The sequence below is a fragment of the Oryx dammah genome, unplaced genomic scaffold, assembly GCF_014754425.2.
Source record: "Oryx dammah isolate SB20612 unplaced genomic scaffold, SCBI_Odam_1.1 HiC_scaffold_11164, whole genome shotgun sequence".
NCBI classification, from domain to species: Eukaryota; Metazoa; Chordata; class Mammalia; order Artiodactyla; family Bovidae; genus Oryx; species Oryx dammah.
In genome coordinates, this window is record NW_024080557.1 from 1,695,974 (window position 1) to 1,719,009 (window position 23,036).

A 23,036-nucleotide genomic window follows, 5' to 3' on the forward strand; every position below is an offset into this window, starting at 1 on the left:
GTAAATAGAAGGATGAATGAATACTAGTTTATCAGTAGGAAGATTGGGTTTTCACATGGCCTTTTTCAGATGACAATTCCCTATAAGAAGTAATGGTGTTGTAGTAAATGATCTAAAAGATTCCATCTATTTTAAAATATAAAATCCTAGAAATTAAGGACCCTTTACTTAATGTTTTAATCATACTACATATTTCTTACTGTTTTAAGTCAACAATGAATTAAAATCTCTTAGAGATATAGTAATGAATTATGCTATTTAGAGATTGTTAGAAAAGGTATTTTATATAAATATTAATAAATAATTTCAAAAAAATCTTATACTTAAAGCAACAAACTATTCTGATGGAATTTAAAATATCACTAGATACTATGGTATCTAATTTTAAACATCTAGATATTCTATAAACTAAAAAGATCAATTGTTTTTAGGTTTATTTATATAACTGCAAATAATCCTTTTAAGGAAGTTTGAATATTTCTTTTACTTATTTTGATATACAGTCATCATATTTCTATTCAGCACATTATCCACTTAAAGCAATTTTTATATATCTTAGTAATATAAACAAAATTTACTAGTTGAAAACTTCTGTTCATCTCTCAAGAATTTGTACGAATATCTTATGTCTGTGCAGCCTTTCTTGACTTTTATATTTAGAGCAAAAGATCCCTTTCCTTTACTTCAGTAACATTAAAAAAAAAAAAAAAAAAAAACACTGCTCTAGCAATGTTTCTCATAATAAGCTTTCCTTTATAAAATAAGTTATATAGACTACTCAATAGTACAGCCTGCATTGTACATTTTTATACCTCTACTGTCCAGAGCAATGTCACATAGATAGCAAGAGTTAAATATATTTGATGAATAATAGTAAAAATAACACAATTACTATCTGCTGAACATAAGCCAACAACTGTGCTAAATTCTTTCACATAATTATGAAATACCTACTGGTAGGTACTCTCAGTTACCAAGAAATTTCAGGTTCTAAAGTTGAAGCTATTGTTCAAAATCATACACCTAATAAGGGAAAGAGTACAGACTCAGCCCTAGTTCTCTGACCTGAAAACTAACCAATAATGGTGAGCAATTTTGTTTTGCCTTTACACTGGGAGAAAATACTTGAGGATTCTTGGCATTTCCACCTAATACTGTGTTTAATCCTCACTATAACCCTAATATAATGCTACAATACTATTTTACTGATAGGGAAATTCAACGCTAATATTTCATGGGACCCGAAAAGACTCTCATGCACAGTAGGTAAGAAAAGTAAACTAAAATCCAATCAATAAAATCAAATGTTCATTTTGAAAACTATTGGGCGCTAATAAGCTGTGGCGTTCACACACTATTTAAAGAAGATTTAAACCAACATTCTTCATCAATATTTTTCTCTTTTACTTCTTTATATTTTATTTCATGTCTAAGACTCTTTTCAAATGGAAAAAAATCATAAGTTTTCTTTCACTGAGAACAAGTAGAAACTGAAAAAATTTTTTAAGAACATACCTTGAACTGAATCACTGATGCTTAATTATAGTACTATAGGAAAAATTAATTGGAGCAGAACCCTACAGAGATTGAAAAACCTTTGATAAATATTCTAAGCTTTTTTCAAATTAATTGTGCAGCTTTTATAATAAATTCATTACAGTGACTTAATTTTTCATAAATTAATATGTAGACTTTTGAGTCGACACACTTAACAAATACCAAGTGCCACATACTAAGTGCAATTTCAGTATTTATGTTTTCTTTGTTTTCATAGTGATAATACTAAGTACTTTAATTGCCTCAAGTTATTAAGAATAGACCAATTAGAAAGTAGCAATGATCAAAAGACATCATAGACATGAAAGTTTAATTGCAGTACGAATAGAAAAAAAATGAAAAATGTACATGATCACAGTGCAAAACTTTGTATGCACTTGTAGACATCAAAAAAACCTATGCTATCACAATCTCTATTGTATATATGCTTTAGATGATAATCTCAGCAAAATAATATTCATAATATTACATTCATATTTATTCATATATAGTTTACTGACTTTATTATTTTGTGTTTATCAATAAATTTTCTTTGATTTTATAAATGTAAAACGGCCATAAGCAAGGCATTTATATCTAATTTTACTCTGTGAATTTTAAGTAGTAATATAATAAAAAAGCAATATTTCATTTTAAGTTTGTAAGAATACATTTGGTTTTCAAAGGGGTTAAAAACATTGGTTATTATAATTATAACAAAATAGCTATTTTTAAATTGAACTACATGAACATTTCATTATATTGAAAAATATAATTTTTAGCCTTTAAGTAAGTTGAATGAATACTCTGGCTAGTGAAATTGCAAATATTTATTCAACCGTTTACTAAATATTATCTAAATATGTCTATGAGTCAGAAGCTATTCTAAGCACTGGGAATGAACCATGAACAAGACTCATCCTCTCCCTACCTACAGAATTTAAAATGGTGAGTTACAACAGGAAATTCTAAATTTCCAGGAATTAACAATTTCAGCTAAATCTTGGAAAAGGAATTAGAATGATTTGGTTGAAAGGAAGGAATAGCTTATGGGACTAGCCTGAGGCAAAAAAGAATAAGCTAAAAGTAATTCTGTTTGGCAAAAAACACAGAGAGTGATTATCAGAGTTGCATGAGATGAATTTGGAGATGTAGACAAAAAAACATAAGAGGATCCCATGGGGTATCATCAAGTTTGGTTTTATTCCCAAAGTCACTGGGAAATCAGTGGAAGCTTTAAAGCAATGAAGGAATGTGATCAGGTTTTCATTTTTACAAGGTAATTCTGACTACATTGTGGAGAATGGAATAGAAGAACAAGACATTTTTTCCTCTAAAATATCTAGGAAAATTAAGCAAGCTAGTTTTGTATTATCTTTATTGACTCATCTAAAACATCAATTAAAGGACTCACTGCCCACATACATCCTATATCTCCTTTAGTACTCTGCTCAGCCATGAGCTTTACAAAATCTTCCTTGTCCCACCAGGATGGATTTCTCCATGTCCTCTACTCTCTCTCAGTCTCTCAAAGAAGGGGCATGTATTATTTATCCTTATTTTGCACAGAACAGATGTCAGTTGGTATGTCAGGTATGTTAGGTAAGCTGAAATTTATTGTTTAAAAGAATATTGTTTTCATGTCAGCAAATTCCTATTTAGAGATTCAGTCCAGCTTAGGAGTCAAGTCTTTGAGGACTGCTTTATGTCTGAAAATACAACTATATATTGAGGTTGTATAAAGATTTGATGCAAGTATAATAATTTAAGTCACTAAAAATGAACATAACATTTAAAATGTTTTCTGTACGCATAATTTAAATATCAATAATTAAAAATATTTATTTCCAAGGTAGATGGCATCACTGAATATCATATTCATAAACACTATTCTAGAAAGAATATGAGTGAAACACGTCTAAATGCTATGAATGCTAACACAGCATTGGAATATTATTATAACAATTGAGAAAATTTGAGCACTGAAATTAATTAAGGGTGTAATCTTGATGCTTAATTGAAATTTGGCTGAATGCACTTCAAAATTTTAGATTAACTTTCAAATCACTTTAATAATTGATAACTATTCTCTTTTCAGTCTGAATTATTTGTTTAAGTTCTACAAAATATTTAATATATATATAGCACCAAGGTTTCTCAAATCATTTGATGGCAAACTTTACCTGAAACATATGTATTATTAGTTAATAAACAATAAACTCATGTCCAAAGATTACTTGCCTTTTTTTTCAATGGACAACAGAATGAATACAGGGAAATGTGTCTATGTTAGTGCATGCAAATTTCCAAAGAGGGTGAAAACACTAAACTGAAGGGCTTTTTTCTTAATCAATATTTCAATATTTACATATTTACATATTTTTACTTCCTGTAATAAAAAAATCTATCTACTTGATTAAACAATTGTAAATCTGATAATGATCCCTATATTCACATGAGCAGAAGTAGTCATGGTAGGAGAGTGAATAGAGAACTAAGGTGATATTAATTTAATCCTTTAAAGGAGATTACCACATGCTAAGTATTCATTTTAGAATGCTTCTTATTAAAGAGAATCAAGGTAACTACTTTCAGTACGAATTCTGATGGAAAATGAATTTCTGAGATGTATGATTTTCAATCAGCTTATGCAAAGATGTCTTAATTTTTTTTCCTCAGTCTGTACTAAGCATCTGAATGGTTTTCCATTACCTATATCATGCAAACTATACATAATCATACTACAAAAATCATTGCTATTTTGGAGAATATATAACTTTGAGTTGGAAACAGAGCTGGAGTAAATATTTGTACTTGAAATATGTTCACTTCATTAATATTTCCACTGATGAATACATCAGTATAAAGTTTCTTTAGTGTTTCATATTGCACTATTTTTTCCAGTGAAGCTGATGCCAAAAAACAGAAAAAAAAATTCTTGCTATACTTCCTAAATTTTGTCAACTATAGGTTTATATTAATTGACTAGAAAATTATCAACATATAATTTGACTCTGATATTTTTATCTCTAAAAATTAAAGTAGGAAATTAAGGAACACTTAAATCTGGAGTCATAATACCAAGGAATAACTGTTGAAAGGGAAAGGGAAAGTCGCTCAGTCGGGTCCGACTCTTTGCGACCCCTTGGACTATAATCCATGGAATTCTCCTGGCCAGAATAATAGAGCGTGTAAACTTCCCCTTCTCAAGGGGATCTTCCCAACCCAGGGATCGAACCCAGGTATCCCACATTGCAGGAAGATTCTTTACCAGCTGAGACACAAGGGAAGCCTGGAATAATAGCCTGTTACCTTTTCAAAATGAGAAATCTGTTCTCAGTACAATCATATGGGTCAATAGGTAATTCAGAAATAGTAGAATAAGCTATATAAAATAATCACCAGATATAATGTTCCCATTGTTCCCAATCGAGTTATCTATTTTCTTAATAATTAATTGGCATTTGTATAACAAAAAATTCATGCAAATATGAAAACTACTACATTGGCTAAATCATCAGTTTGTAAATATGTACACTTATTAATAGAAAAATGGTTATTTTAATTAGATTTTCTCTAGATACCATAATTGGTATATAATACACAATAGGTAGTTTGTTTTTACTATCATTAATGTATTATTTTCTTTCTATATTTACTCCCTCCTCCCTCCAACATTTGAATTTCATTTTGATTTTTTTTTAAATTCTAACTTTTATGTTTTCAAATATTCAAGTTCTGGCTTACTGTCTATATTTTTCAGCTACTTTGAATTCTTTCTTGCATTTCCTACATCTTGGCTCTGTTTCAGCTCATTCTCTAATTGGAATCATTACCAAAATATAGCTTTGGTTGTAACTAAATGGGCACAAGTAAAATAACATCCAATACCTCTATGAGTAACAACTGCAAGCTCTTTAGTTCTTTCTATCTGTTCAGCATTTCTTGGTCTTCTCCTTGTACTTTGTGTATCTGCTTGATGAGGTGAGAGCCCGTCCTTGGATGTGTTGGGGTCCAGACCTGAATTTCTGAGATTCTTTACTTGCACTCGCTGTTCCTCGGAAAGTCTATGGATGGTGACAGCTGTAACACTGGATACAGTAACATCTGCAGATGTGCTAGCAACAGCAATAGCACCAGTGGCAGTCCTGTTATGCTCCTCTAACTCACCAGTGGAGGTAGTGTGGGTCAATGTAGAAGAACCTGTGGGACACAGTAGCACTAGATGCTAACTTTTTCTTTTAAATGTTGTTTTTTTTTCTGATAAATTTCATAAATTATATTCTCTTCTATCATCTTAAGTAAAATTAACATAAAAAGGCAAAACACAAACACGCCACTAAAATGTGAAATAACCAGATCTGATGTTTTGTTTATATCAATCAATGTATGGAAGAGTTATTACACATAAACATATCACATTTTAACTGTAACACAATAGGGAGAAAAAGGAGAAACAGTAAACCCTTTATCTGACCTTGAATAAATCTTATTCATTATTTATTTACAGATGATTTTTAGCAACAAATGCCTAGTAAGTGACAAGTTTTGACAGAATGGGTAACTATGTAACCACACTTTTCTCAAAAGTATGCTTTGAATAGTTTATGCCATGACTCATCATGATTTCTGGGAAAAATATCATTTTTCTTTTTTATTTTAAGACAAGTGAAGAAAGGAGAATTTAAAAATCAAAACAAAATTGAAGACAAAATGATTAAAAAAAACCTCTGAAATAATTACTCCTTGTAAATATCTATCTTTACTTCATTTGCCAGAAAAAAAGCCAACATGATAAAATATTCAATGTCATGAACTATATATATACTTTAGAATTTAGTGGGTTGTTTTGGAAGTTGGGTAATATTTTTCAGACTTTTAAAGTAAAATTTGAGATTAATCAATTTTCAATTAGTTAAAATACACAAATTATTTTATTTAGAAATTATCAAAAATTAACTATTAGCATGAAAATTTCATTCATACAAAATAGTTTTAAAAAGTAGTTTAAAATTTCCAAATGTCTCATAAATATGTCACAGTAAATCTCCATATTCTTAATCTTATAAAAGTTCACTATAATTTTATAATTGTTTTAAAGACTCCAAATTAGGATTTTCTTTTTCTTTCACTTAAACTCTTTTTTCAAAAATTGTACTTGGTAGAGAATAATTCTCACATAATGACAAAAAGATGCAATTTTTATAACAGAAGCATGAAACTGATTGAAGATATGCTTAAATGGATCTTGACAGCTAAAATGCCTAATAAGAAAAAAAATAACTGAATTTTGGAGGAACAACTACTAATTAGAACCAATAGTCAGCTCCTGGTTAGAAAACTTCTGACTATTTTTTAAAGCCATTGAAGGGTGTAAGTCTTCATATACTTTGCCTTCTCAACAAACTGCATTTCAAACTTCTGTCCATATATATATATATATACACATATATATTAGACAAGATGCAAAGGAATATTTTAATCACTTTGCAAGAGACAAAACAGCTATATCACATTATGTGATTTGAACATGTTCTGCCTTCTTCCCCCACCCCTCTTTAGCTGTAGGCAGGTGATTAGTAGAACAACTAATTCAGGTTTCTGCTTTAAAGTCAAAAAGGAAGTCAAACAAGAGCAGTCCCTCATTCAAAAGCAAGCAAAAGAGTACTTTTCCATTACTAATTCTTCCAGCTTGTGTTGTTATATGTGTGCGTGCTCAGTCGCTCAGTTGTGTCAAATTCTTTGCTACATCATAGACTGTAGCCCACCAGGCTCCTCTGTCCATAGAATTTGCAAAGCAAGAATACTGGAGTGAGTTGCCATTTCCTACTCCAAGTGATCTTCCAGACCCAGGGGTCAAACTTGTGTCTCTTGGGTGCCCTGCATTAGCAGGTGGATTGTTTACCACTTTTTAAAATTTTATTTAGAAATTCAAAAGAATTAAATGGTTATACTTTGTGGTGACCAGTGGTAAATGAAGTATGACAATTATCAAGTAATTTTAAAGATTTTTAATATATTTTAAAGCCTTAATCAGAAAAAGATGCTATTGAATATTCAAGTTATTTTGTGAAGATCAGAATCTACTAAATGCATATTGGTTATGCAAATTAGCCAGTAATGTTTACTAAGCTAATATATGGTGGAGGCTTTCTTTACACATGATTAATAACTACACTTGCATTACTAATATTTAGTAACTGATCTCATGGTAAATCAGACATTTTGATGTCCATGTACTCATTACTATAAAAACAATTACCTGGTCCATACTATTCTTCTGGGGAATTTAACCGTACCTTTCTTTATGAAAGAAACTAATGCTTTAAACTCTTCCTAACTTTATCATAATGTCTGGGCTTTCAAGTTTAGTTTAAAAAAGGAAACTAAATACAAACATGTTGCTAAATGCAACCTAAAACTATGAAAAATTGTGGAATTTGTACTGTCTCAAATCTCAGTGTGTCTATTATGCCTTTAACATAGAAGCAAATTAGACAGCTATTTATTATGTTCCATCATTGAAGGTCATCACATTAATCCTGAATAATCTCTGAGCTTAGTTGGTCAGTTGTGTCCAACTCTGTTCTGCTCCATGGACTGTAGCTTGTCCGTTTCTCTGTCCATAGGATTCTCCAGGTAAGAATACTGGAGTGGGTAGCCACTTCACTCCCCAGGGGATCTTCCCAAACCAGGGACTGAACCTGGGTATCCTGCATTGCAGGTGGATTCTTTACCATCTGAGCCACCAGGGAAGCCCAAATATTCCCTAGTATTTGGGTAAACGAATCTAGGGTAATTCTTAGGAATGTGTCCAAGCTGCTGCTAAAACTGATCTTTTTAAGATCAACAAACCAATTTCAAAATGCCCAAATTCTTGAAGACTCCAGGCAATAAATACATTTCCTAACCAAATCTGTGAGTTAGAACTGATCTTTAGTAGCATTTAGACCCAGGATTTGCTAGCTATCCCAATCTTAAAATCTTCGGCAATAGAGCTCTACCACTGGCTAATGGCAATATTATTCTCTTAACCTGAATGCAGAACAGGGTGTAATATTTGAATAAAGCATTGAAAAACCAATTTAATAACCATAATCTAGCTAACTACATATTTCAACAATATATTTTACCAACTAGTTCTTATGTTTTACTAATATTCTGTTTTCATAATTTTTCCTCCCCATACTAGAATGCAAGCTCCCTGAAGGCTGAGATTTAGGCAAATTTCATTCACTGCTGAAACCCAAGTATCTAGGATAGTGCCTGGTACATAGCAGATCCTCAAGGAATATTTATCAAAAGAAAAATGAAAGAATAGATGGATTAAAAAATAATTTTAATGTAATACTAGCAATCATAAAGAGGATAAATTTCACACATGAAATATGATTACAGTTTTAACATGGCAATGTCATATTTCAAATAATGTAATGAAATGAAGAATTATTCCAAAGAAAGGAAAATTTGATGGCTTTGTTTTGAACTTTCAAAAACATCACTTTGAAAAAGTGTGGAAACTGAAGATTTATTTGGATAAGTAACAGTTACTTGAAGATTAATGTCAACATTCTTAAACCATGATAGCTTACAATGTTAGTGTGAAATGGATTTGTTTAGAATATTCAATATTTGAAATACTGAATATAGAGTAAATATTGAATATAGAGTAAAAACTAGTATATCTCATAATGGCAGGAAGTAGAAGTACATCTAAATTTAATCATGTATTTTTGAGATATATATATATATATATAATATATATATATATACACATAAACAATGATTTCCTTATAAGGCAATAAAATCATCCATCACCATATAGTTATGTCATATATTATAACCATTTATCTAAAATGTAGACCAACTTAGAATACTATTTTTGGTACCATTTTAAATTGTCAATGTGTGAAACAAAGATTTTTAAATTGTCAAAATGCACTATTTAACAGTTTCAAAACACTCAATAATCTTGCATGCCTAACTGTTTTATAAGGAAACTGCCGATGCTGGAAAAAGGCTTAGGATTATATATAGCAACAATACCATATTGAATATATTATATATTATATATCTAATTGAATATTAAATAGTTTGGTTTTTTAAAAAAATTTTTAAGTATACTATACAGTTATATAAGTGTTGTCTATAATAGCACAATGTTAAATGATGTTACAAGACATACAACCCAAATTTAGAATAAACTGTACATTCAAAGTACCCATTCTTCATTGGAAAACAAATCATGTATACCCGATATAGTTTATCACAATTAGATTATCCTGTCAACTAAACTGCTTGAGATATATTTATAAATTAGATGTTTACAATATGAACACATCTAAAATATAATTTTATTAATATTTGAAACAAAACATTTCCAAATATAATAAAAATAAAATGAAATGATATACATATATAAACATGCTTCTAAAATCATAAATATATGTCATCATGGAATTATGATAATGGAAAATGACATATGTTACACATGTAAATTGGCAAATGTATATAACAGCAAAATTAAATTATATAATTAAACTTGGACTTTATTAAGTATCATAATAAAATTTGTTTTTGAATGCTTTCCTATTTCAACATCTATATGCAAAGGACTAAACATAATTTATGTAAAGCAATTTTTAAATGTGTCATTTAGAAAACATATTAAATAAAAATTGAATTTGAATTTCATTTTGATTAAAATGTTGGCCTTACATATTTTTAAAAAATTATGCTATATTGCTTTGTAATTACTGTCTAACTTATCACAAACATAAAGAACATGTTGCTAGAGATATAAGTGGAAATCCCAAAATGCATATAGCTATACAAGTACATGTTAAACATAGGTGCATATTCATAGAAGTGGCTATTAGATATATTTGTCTTATTATTTTATATAAAACATATATTCTGTTCCACTAAGTTTAGCATTTCAAATTAAACATTTGAATAAAAGCTTTAATAACAAAATACTCCTAACTGAATAATTTTGTGGTATCATGATATATAATGAAAAAAATGCAATAAACATCTAACATGAAAACATGCAAAAGAAAAATATACAAAACAACATCAAAATAAAGTATAAATACAACTAATGCAGCAATTCTATGTGAGTCATCATTTAGATACTCTATAAATGTTAGCATATGTATTTTCAGGAAGCATACTGCAGTTGGGAAAATAAATATTTTGCATTTTAAACATTACAAATGCCAATATCCTAAATCTGTATAGCTCAGTATTTAATAGTATAATTTGGTGAATATGTATGTACTATGAATATTCAACTTATAGAAGGGATGAATAAACTGAAATAGAAAGTAGTCCTTAAAATGTAGGAAAAATATAAATAATCTATGTTTGACTAATCATTGTGTGCTTAGTCGCTCAGTTCTGTCCGACTCTTAGCAACCCCATGGATTGTAGCCCGCCAGGGTCCTCTGTATTGGGATTGTTCAGGCAAGAATACTAGACTGGGTTGCCATGCCTTCCTCCCAGGGGACCTTCCCAACTCAGGGAGCCAACCCAGGTTTCCCACATTGCAGGCAAATTCTTTACCATCTAAGCCACCAGGGAAGTCCTTGGCTAGTCATTACCTAGTATGAAATTGTTTCTCTGACTACAAAAATAAAGACAAATCCTGAAAATTCAGATTATTACTTAATTTTAAAGGGCAGATCTATATTGGTCTTATAAAGTTTTGATTTAAAATTAAAATGCTGCATGTACTTTGAACATATGTAAGATAATGATATTAAAATATCTAATTAACTAAATATAATATATTCTTAATTATAATATTCACCTCTAAGAAAGAAACTATTGAACCATTAAACTATGGTATGACAACACAAAAATGCTGTCACCTAAATTCAGATTTCTGACACATTGAAATGTGAAAGAAGTTGATTATAGTATAGTAAAAAAAAAAGTTATCACTAATTTGAATAACAGATTTTCTATGATCATGAATTAAATAAATTCAGTCAGTTCAGTTCAGTCGCTCAGTCGTGTCCGACTCTTTGCAACCCCGTGAATTGCAGCATGCCAGGCCTCCCTGTCCATCACCAACTCCCAGAGTTCACTCAGACTCACGTCCATCGAGTCAGTGATGCCATCCAGTCATCTCATCCTCTGTCGTCCCCTTCTCCTCCTGCCCCCAATCCTAGGCCTGATACTTTAATATACATTATTTTTTCTGAATTCACTGATATATTGATATATATATATATATTTATATTATGTATCTCTATTTAAATTTCTAAGCACTAAATCGGGACATCAATATTACCTTTTGCAAGTGGATATGTTACTGTTTATCAGATGTAAGTGATCTCTCTGCTTTAAAATTCAAAGTGAATATAAATTTTCAATCTAAGTTGAAACTGATGATATCAAGATTTAGTGATACATTTACCAAATCCACATTTACTAGAGTAAATAAGTGATTATAAAACAAATATTCAAAAAAATACATACTAATGCCAAGTTGTTTACATACAAGATTAAAATTCCGTATTCTGAATTAATTAAACCCACATGCCAAACAAGCATAAATACCTTTACCTAAATGAAATATAGAAAATACCAAGTTATAAAAATCATATAAAGAGTACTCTGTTGGTCAACCAAAAAAAATACATATATATATAGTACACATATGTAGACTATATGTGTATATAAATGCATGTATATGACTATAACATATGTTACCACATTTTGTAATACAATGTCAGAGAACAGACATCTAATTTCTTAGTACTAAAAATATAGTAAGCTCATGCCAAGGAAAAATTGTTTAAGTAGAGGGTTGCAATGATCTTGATTTTCTTTCTTAAAGAGACATTTCTTGCTTCACCTAGTTGATTAAAATGAAGTTGCAAAATGGAATTTCAGTATCTTGTCACTCTTTTTCATACATTTTTAGAAGTCTTGACAATGTACAGTGGTGGGTCCAAGGTGTCTTTTTTAAAAAAATTTTACATGCCCAGTTACAAACACATACACCACTCACAAGAATAAATATTCACAAAATACAACTGAAGCCTCTTTTGTGTATCTAAGCATAATCTTCCTCCATAAAGTGACAATACTGGCAATAAAACTTGAGGACCTAGCTTTTGAAATAAGAATCACAGCCTCCTTGTTACATTTTATAAGAGTTAGAGAAAGGGGTAGAATGCCCCTTTACACCTTTCTAAAACAATTTCCTAGAATCTTGCATTTTGAGACCTCTTTCCTATAGCAGGTCTTATCTCTTAGCAAAAGAAGGATATATCATTCTGGGTTTTCCCCAAACAAACAAATGTAACTTAACACACACTTAACACACACTTTCCTTCTGTGCCTAATTTCCTTCCATATTAAATCTTGTGAAATAGTTGTCAATTCTCATTGAAGATTTAAAGGTCTTGTTAGGAAAAAGGGATCCTATTATACATATCTTATATTCCAAAGTGTAATATAAGAAACCCTTTCACTTCCAGAGCCTTGCTGTTTTTCATAAATGATATATATTAATGATATTTTGAAAGTGAAAATCATGTCTGATACTTGTGTATCTCTCATGTCTCCTTGAATGTTTCATAAATATATGAAGGAAGAATGAATGTGAATATATGTACTACTCTGTATTTCTCAAAAATAAAAACATTTTACTTTATGGCATTAAATGTATTTCAAAGATAAAAATATAAGAAAGAAATTTGACCTATCCAGATATAAACTCTCTAAAAACATTATAATTGTAGTTTATATTACATAAGTATGAAAAAAGGAAGGAACATCTAAGAACACCTAAATCACTCCTTCATTTGTGATTTTTCAAATAAGGGTAGCATTTCCCTCTTCTATTTTCCAGCACCGTTTTCTCTCCCAAAAATACTCTGTAATGATGATATTTGATATTGTGTACAAGTTGGCTTAAAGCTCAACATTCAGAAAACTAAGATCATGGCATCTGGTCTCATCACTTCATGGAAAATAGATGGGGAAACAGTGGAAACAGTGGCAGACTTTATTTCTGGGGCTCCAAAATCACTGCAGATGGTGACTGCAGCCATGAAATTAAAAGACGATTACCCCTTGGAAGGAAAGTTATGACCAACCTAGATAGTATATTCAAAAGCAGAGACATTACTTTGTCAACAGAGATCCGGCTAGTCAAGGCTATGGTTTTTCCAGTGGTCATGTATGGATATGAGGGTTGGACTGAGAAGAAAGCTGAGCACCGAAGAATTGATGCTTTTGAACTGTGGTGTTGGAGAAGACTCTTGAGAGTTCCTTGGACTGCAAGGAGATCCAACTAGTCCATTCTGAAGGAGATCAACCCTGGGTGTTCTTTGGAAGGACTGAGGCTAAAGCCGAAACTCCAGTACTTTGGCCACCTCATGCGAAGAGTTGACTCTTTGGAAAAGACTCTGATGCTGGGAGGGATTGGAGGCAGGAGGAAAAGGGGACAACAGAGGATGAAATGGCTGGATGGCATCACCAACTGGATGTACATGAATTTGAGTGAACTCCGGGAGTTGGTGATGGACAGGGAGGCCTGGCGTGCTGCGACTCATGGGGTCGCAAAGAGATGGACACGACTGAGTGACTGAACTAAACTGAACTGAACTGAACTGAGCAGAGGGAAAGAACCAAGGGAAAGCAACTGGTGGAGTTACCTTTTATATGTACCATGTTTGAAAGAAAAGAAAAAGAGAAGGCTTTATCCTGACCTAGCCCATCATGTCCCTGTGTCCTGCTTACCTCAACTGTCTCAGTGTATCCATGTTTATCCTCCATTTCCTTCTGAAATGGCCTTCCAGTTTGGGGTGGGGAGGAGGGGTTGTCACTTTTTATTAGCTCTAGGTGTTTGTATTTTTTTAATACCTAAATATAAAGCATACATAATGCATGTTTTACATATGGATATGATTTAAATGGAATCACGGAGCTATACTTACTACCACAGTTTTCTGTGTATACAGATGCTACTTCGAAAAAGAAAATGCTCTTTAGGATTATATATTGCCTTCTCAAACTGTTCTGTTATAATCAGACAAACACCTTTTTGGTTGAAAGAATTCACATTTGAGAGCAATTGCTTAACTAGTTTGAATTAGTTCATTGTAAAGTTTTCTTCTCCTCAAAGGAAATAACAGGGGCAGGCTGAGAAGTATGTGTTGGTGAGGAGAGTGAAGCTTGCAGCAAGATCACTGAAAACTCCTTGCTGATGCATTTATAAGTTGATACCTGAGCCCGTGTGGTTGTTACATGATTTGCAAGAACTAGGTTCATTACTCGGAGAAGGCAATGGCACCCTACTCCAGTACTCTTGCCTGGAAAATCCATGGACGGAGGAGCCTGGTAGGCTGCAGTCCATGGGGTCGCGAAGAGTCGGACACAACTGAGCGACTTCACTTTCACTTTTCTCTTTCATGCATTGGAGAAGGAAATGGCAGCCCACTCCAGTGTTCTTGCCTGGAGAATCCCAGGGATGGGGGAGCCTGGTGGGCTGCCGTCTATGGGGTCGCACAGAGTCGGGTGTGACTGAAGCGACTTAGCAGCAGTAGCAGCAGCAGGTTCATTACTAACAAGTGGATGTAAGGGAGGTGTGGGCAGGTAGGAAAGGGCTGGCATTTTGGAGGAAAGACTATTTTTCCACAACAAAGGTATTTATTGTGGGAAGGCTGCTGAGCAACAGGTGAATATCTGCCTAAATATGCTGAAGTAGAACAGTTTAATAGGAAATTGAAGCCATAAAAGTCTTATTTTCCTGCACAACACTCTGTAAAACACTTTTCATTCTGCAGCAGCTAATTAATTAGTAGCACGAGTGATTTTTTAGGGAAAAAATACCAATCTTGGCTTTAAAATATAGTATATTGAAGAAAAATTTTTAAAAACCTTTGGAAATGGTAAGAACCTTGAGTTTACCATCAAAAGCTTTCATTAACTAGAAAGGCAAATATACATTATATATTGGGGTATTACATATAATTAATTATATGTTAGGTATTTAAAATATATACTACCACATTGAAAGATAAGCCTTTGCATTTATTCATGTAATTATTCTGTCAAATTCCTTTTCTACAAAGACTGTATTTTATTTCAAGACTATAAGCAAAATGACTGTTTTTAAATAATGTCAATAAAACAAAGGTATGACACCTATATCAATTATTAAGAGTATTTATTTGATTAAGATCATATACAGCTTAACTGACTGACTTTCAAATGAAAGAGATTAATTAAAGCAAAGGAAGTTTTCTTAAACATTAAAGTGATTTTAAATACTCAAAAGCTTTATATCTATTCAGATGATTTTGGTATATTCCAATTACAGGTAATAATATGAATACAAACAATTGTCTTGAAGTATATCTTTTAACTTTTTTGAGGATGATGTAGGATGTAGGATGATGGATGTAGGATGTAGGATGATGGATATAGGATGTAGGATGATGGATGTAGGATGTAGGATAATGTAGGATGATACCATCTGTGGGATGGTATCTAATCTCCCCAAACTTCTGAATACAGGTTATTAAGACACTATAAACATACTCATCATTCTAATGGTTAATTTAGATGACTAGATAACAGACTATTTAAATGAACATATTATAGAGCAATCAGCACATACTGAGCACTTACTGTGTTCCAGACATAGTTCTAATCAATTCATTTCAACCTCAAAAGTACCCATGAGCTGAGGATATTAAAGCTCAAATACTTGTACAACATATACTAACTCACTTTGCTAGTAAATTAAAAAGCTAGGATTTGGACTCCAATTGTGTAATCCCAAAATCACAATAATGACTCGTGAAAATCATTACACCTCTACTTAACCTCCCCAATACAAAACAGCACATGTAAACACTTGTGTCTGATCAACACGTAAGTTATTTATTTATTTTTTGTTGTCTCTGTATTTCTCCATCCTCCTTCTCCAACAGAAGTCTGACTAGCTCCAGATCCCTCTTGCAAAACCCTTGCTAGAGGAAGGATGGTTTGGCAGGACTTAAAGAGAAATGTAATCTAAGATCGTTTCATTGCTTTTGTTTCCTAACAGTCTAGGATTTTTGAGGCGATTACATCAAGTGATAAGAGAAAGGCAGTGACTTGGGTAGAGGATGGGGGACAAGTGGAGGCAATGAAGATGGCATACACAACCCCCTAGAGGTATCTCAGGAAAGTGGAAGAGTCCAGGAACCTGAATGCTCGCCTTTGGCTAAGATTCCTACTCAGGTTTGTAAGCACAGGATAACCTGATTTCATGGGAAATTCAGGCTTGAATAATAATGACAGGTGCCACTGTCCAAGCACTACAAATGCCCTGTGGATTCTTCTGCAACTCAAGTGAAGAAAGTGCCAAAGTTTTTTCTGCCTTCACACACAGTGACCCGGAGTGAACTCTCCTCCTATCAGGGCTAACAGGGGCTCTCAATTTTATTTGAATTTAAGAGAACAAAACAACATTTCTTGCTCATGCAAGCCTGTGGATAAATCCAATTTCATATACTTGTTTCACTTTCAAATACAGAAAATGTATATATACAATCCAATAGCCTGTCTTGCTGTTTTTTTAATAATCTAGTTTCAGCTTGACATAAACTGCCTCTGTATTACTCTTTCCTCCTTTAACTGTTATAGTTTTTCCCCTCATAACATATCTTAGTAATCTAATTTCACTTATCTTTGAAAATTATCTGTTGCTTAATTGTTATAAGACTTGCATTATTATCCCTACGCCTTCTTAATATGTTGCTAAATTGGATCAAGGTTTTGATCTTTTTTTTTTTTCCCCTCTGGATTAAACCAAAATGTCTATAAATTTCTCAATCTGAACTTTTACCTGTAAGGACTTCTCTAACCTTCAGAAAATTCCACAGTAGAAATCTTTTCTCTCAGTTTCACACAAATTTTAGTACTCATGGAGAGTAGATATTTCACTATGAGAAATTTTGCCCCTACGATCTAGGAATCAACCAGTCCACATCTCAGTGATTCCAAGCTCTTATCAATTACAAATCACTCTCTTCAAGTTCCATGATAAACATTTTTCATTTAATCTTTGTAAAATCATATTCAATAGATACAATTAAAATCAATACAGTCTGAGATAACCTGATTAAGGGCATTCATTCCTATGTTAACTAAAGTTGTTTATCTTAAATCATTCATTCTTTCAGGTATTTATCTAATAAGAATATACTATAAGAATATACTAAGTGCCCAGACTACATCAGGCATTGCATGATTCAGAGGTGAATAGTACATACAGTTGTTTCCTAAGAAAGAATACATTCAAGGGGAAGAGATGAAGAATGAACAGATTAATATAATAGCTAGCACTAAAATGCAAAGTGACATTTGAGCTAAAACCTCAATAAAAATGAAAGAATAGGAAATAAAAATAAAAGACTTGATACATCCAGCACTTTTATTCAGACTGTCAGATTTACTAGCTTGTATTCTTAGTCTTCATGATATACTGCTTCCTATTCACTTAGAACTCAAGAATTTCACTTTTTTCTCTATAAATATGTGGCATGGTCTCTTGTGCACTATATATCTATGAAGTAATATGTATGTATTTACATTCCAGGTAATACTACATTTTGAAAGTGAAATTTATATATTGGAATTCAATTTAGGGAATAAAAATTAAAATAATACTAGTAGGGTCACTAACTTTGATGAATTCAATGAACACATATATACTGAGCTGCTAGCCATTAGTTAATGTTAGCATGCAATAATGAGTGAGAGAGAGAATATAAACATAAGAGCAAACAAACAAGAAAAATCAATAAAATGTGACTGCATTTTGTTGGTGTGCTAGATTTAAGGTGGCCATTCTTTGGAACTGTTTGCAGCTAGAGACACAGTCTATTTCCCTATGCCATTGGATATAACTGGTCTTCCTAATTACAATGACCAGCAGAGCATAGCAGATGATTATCTTGTGAATTATCATATATTTGTTCCACAAGTCTTTGTAGCTTCCACCTTTATACTCTTTCATGAGACTACCATAGAAAGAACTCTGACTTGTCTACCAGAAAATGAAAGGAATAAGAAGAACCAAAGTGCCCCAATGACAATGCTGAGTGAGTGAGGCCATATCAGACCTTGCAGTATATGAAACCCTCCAGCTTATTGCAAATATATATATGAGTCCAGAAATATCTTGCAAACCAAGAGAATTGTGAGCAAAAGTAAAGTGTTGCTGATTTAAGCCTCTAAAACTTGGAGTGGCTTTTACAGGCTGTGTAAATATAATTGACAAAATATGCAAAATGTAGAATTTGATTTGAATATATAATAGAAGCACTAAATTGGTCTTGGGGGTGACTTACTAAAGAGAAGCTTTCTGAAGGAAATATATGATGTTGACAGCAGAAAGATGAACAACAATTTTCAAGGTGAAGACAAAGAAAAGTGATTCAGACAAAGTGTGTTCTATGTATCAGTTTAGAACAGTCGCTCAGTCGTGTCCAACTCTTGCCGACGCAATGAATCGCTTCACACCAGACCTCCCTGTCCATCACCAGCTCCCGGAGCCCACCCAAACTTATCTTTATGGTTATCTCCCTGTCAGTCAGTCAGTTCAGTCGCTCAGTCATGTCCAACTCTTTGCATCCCCATGAATCGCAGCAAGCCAGGCTTCCCTGTCCATCACCAACTCCCGGAGTTCACTCAAACTCACATCCATCGAGTAGGTGACGCCTTCCAGCCATCTCATCCTCTGTCGTCACCTTCTCCTCCCACCCCTAATACCTCCCAGCATCAGAGTTTTTTCCAGTGAGTCAACTCTTCTCATGAGGTGGCCAAACTATTGGAGTTTCAGCTTCAGCATCAGTCCTTCCAATGAACACTCAGGATTGATCTCCTTTAGGATGGACTGGTTGGATCTCCTTGCAGTCCAAGGGACTCTCAAGAGTCTTCTCCAACAACACAGTTCAAAAGCATCAATTCTTCTGCACTCAGCTTTCTTCACAGTCCAACTCTCACATCCATACATGAAAAACCATAACCTTGACCAGACGGACCTTTGTTGGCAAAGTAATGTCTCTGCTTTTGAATATGCTATCTAGGTTGGTCATAACTTTTCTTCCAAGGAGTAAGCATCTTTTAATTTCAAAGCTGCAATCACCATCTGCAGTGATTCTGGAGCCCAAAAAAATAAAGTCTGATGCTGTTTCCACTGTTTCCCCATCTATTTCCCATGATGTGAGGGGACCAAATGCCATGATCTTAGTTTTCTGAATGTTCAGCTTTAAGCCATCTTTTTCACTCTTCTCTTTCACTTTCATCAAGAGGCTTTTTAGTTCCTCTTCACTTTCTGCCATAAGGGTGGTGTCATCTGCATATCTGAGTTTATTGATGGTTATCCTGGCAATCTTGATGCCAGCTTGTGCTTCTTCCAGCCCAGTGTTTCTCATTACATACTCTGCATATAAGTTAAATAATCAGGGTGACAATATACAGCCTTGACATACTACTTTTCCTATTTGGAACCAGTCTGTTTTTCCATGTCCAGTTCTAACTGTTGCTTCCTGACCTGCAAATAGGTTTCTCAAGAGGCAGGTCAGGTGGTCTGGTATGCCCATCTCTCAGAATTTTCCACGGTTTATTGTGATCCACACAGTCAAAGGCTTTGGTATAGTCAATAAAGCAGAAATAGATGTTTCTGGAACTCTCTTGCTTTTTTGATGATCCAGCAGATGTTGGCAATTTGATCTCTGGTTCCTCTGCCTTTTCTAAAACCAAGAACTAGAATGGGTCAATTTAACTCAGATGACCATTATATCTACTACCATGGGCAGGAATCCCTTAAAAGAAATGGAGTAGACATCATGGTCAACAAAAGAGTCTGAAATCCAGTACTTGGATGCAATCTCAAAAACAACAGAATGATCTCTGTTCGTTTCCAAGGCAAACCACTCAGTATCACGGTAATCCAAGCCTATGCCCCTACCAGTAATGCTGAAGAAGCTGAAGTTGAACAATTCTATGAAGACCTACAAGACCTTTTATAACTAACACCCAAAAAAAGATGTCCTTTTCATTACAGGGGACAGGAATGCAAAAGTAGGAAGTCAAAAAGCACCTGGGATAACAGGCAAATTTGGCCTTGGAGTATGGAATGAAGCAGGGCAAAGGCTAATAGAGTGGCCAAGACAACGCACTGGTCATAGCAAACACCCTCTTCCAACAACACAAGAAAAGACTCTACACATGGACATCACCAGATGGTCAACATCGAAATCAGATTGATTATATTCTTTGCAGACAAAGATGGAGAAACTCTATACAGTCAGCAAAAACAAGACAGGGAGCTGACTGTGGCTCAGATCATGAACTCCTTATCGTCAAATTCAGACTTAAATTGAAGAAAGTAGGGAAAACCACTAGACCATTCAGGTATGACCTAAATCAAATCACTTACGATTATACAGTGGAAGTAAGAAATAGATTTAAGGGACTAGACCTGATAGAGTGCCTGATGAACTATGGATGGAGATTCATCACATTGTACAGGAGACAGGGATCAGGGAAAAGAAATGGAAAAAAGGAAAATGGCTGTCCGAGGAGGCCTTACCAATAGCTGTCAAAAGAAGAGAAGTGAGAAACAAAGGAGAAAAGGAAAGATATAAGCATCTGAATGCAGAGTTCCAAAGAACAGCAAGGAGAGATAAGAAAGCCTTCCTCAGTGATCAATGCAAAGAAATAGAGGAAAACAACAGAATGGGAAAGACTAAAGATCTCTTCAATAAAATTGGAGACACCAAGGGAACATTTCATGAAAAGATAGGCACATAAAGGACAAATGCTATGGACCTAACAGAAGCAGAAGATATTAAGAAGAGGTATCAAGAATACACAGAAGAACTGCACAAGAAAGATCTTCACGAAGCACATAATCACGATGATGTGATTCCAGAGAGTCTCCAAAAGGAATCACTGGGCTATATAAGGTTTTTAATGTCCTTCCAGCTCTATAAATCTATGAGATTAGAAATTTTAATTTAAATAATACACTTATTTTAATGTTACTCACTTGACATTCTGTCTCTCTCTCTGTTTCTCTCTCTACCCCAACTCCTTTTCCTCCCTTCCCTGCTCCTTCCCTTTCTCTCTTAATATGGTTTCTTTATTCTTTCTTTCCTCCTACAGACTGTGCTAGACATTTAATATATTCCAGGCATCCCTCTGATTGCTAAAATGATCAAAGGAAGGGAAGAGATATCAAGAAAGTACACATACACATAGTGATTTCAGCAATGTTAGTACTATGAAGACACAAACACAGGACAGAATACCTAGGTCGCTAAAAGTAGCCTAATTTGATTGACTTATTCTCTCTAAAAAGGAGATTTTTGTTCTAACTCATTATTGATGGAGAAAAAAAATCCTGTCACAGGAAGACTTGAGGGCACACTTTTCTACTCAGAGAAAATGGCAAAGAACCTAAGACATAAAAAAGATGGTAATACCTAAGAAGGCATGAGAGAATGTTAATAAGTAGTAGGAAATGTGGGATTTGTGTACCATTTTATGAAGTCTAACTATTATTTTTAATTTATTCTAAGTAATTAGTATAAAAAGAAGAGTTGATTTAAATTTAAACAAATCACTTTGCTATTGACATGCATGTGTGTGCATATTCATGTATGTGTATACATGCGCATGTGTTCAGAAGTTGACCATGGTAGTAGTTTGCTGCTCTGACAAGAAACACATGAAAAAGTGGCATGTGGAAGAAAATGAGGTGGGTTTTCTGGCTTCTTTTCCCACTAAAACATTCCAGAGATGAGAAAGTTTAAAAATATCTACTACAGAGCTTTTACACCAGAGTTCACATTTGCAAAGGCTGAAAAGTAAATATGTCAGAATAGAGAGCCCATATTAAGAGCCAAGAGCAGATCCATGCAGAATGAGGAACTGTCTGGGATGATATGGAAAGTATAATGAGCATTGAGGCTTAAAAAATATCCAAATGGCTAATTGAAACCAATGTTCCAAATAAATAACAGATAAAATGATGAGAATGCTAAAAGTTGTGCAGCACAGTCCCTGAAAGAAACAGATGCTGTGAGCAGCAGGGAAGACACCAGCATAACTGGCAGAAATGTGACAGTGAATAATGCTTTTTTTCCATGACCCTTAAAGCCTATCATATGTGTTGGCAAAGTATATGCAAGGTATTCATCTTCAAGATTTAAGGAATGAGAAGGATGCCAAGGCTAAATGGGACATAAAAAGAAAATGATAACTAGGGAATTCAACAGAATGACATGAGATGTGGTATCCCTTGAATTAAGAAAATGAGCTAATATATCTAACAAGGAGACTACATTCCTTCATTGGTTCATTCAATAGATATTTAATGACTGTTACCATGTGCTAGGTATTATTATGCTGAGAATATAAAAGGAAAAAGCATACCCCATATTTCTTTCATGGAACTTACATTTTTTTTAAGGAAA

At 33.3% G+C, this 23,036-nt stretch overlaps 1 protein-coding gene across 3 annotated transcripts in view; it reads right to left on the reverse strand.

Moving 5' to 3' along the window:
* The window catches only part of LOC120860724 (CUB and sushi domain-containing protein 3), a 1,429,922-nt gene that overhangs the window by 856,925 nt on the left and 549,961 nt on the right, over positions 1 to 23,036 (reverse strand). Inside the window, exon 7 of one of the 3 annotated variants that reach the window (XM_040236472.1) lies at positions 5,428 to 5,739. The exons of the other annotated variants lie outside the window; for them this stretch is intronic. Within the exon in view, the coding sequence (XP_040092406.1) occupies positions 5,428 to 5,739 (312 nt within the window). The remainder of the gene's footprint in view (positions 1 to 5,427; positions 5,740 to 23,036) is intronic. 3 annotated transcript variants of the gene reach the window in all.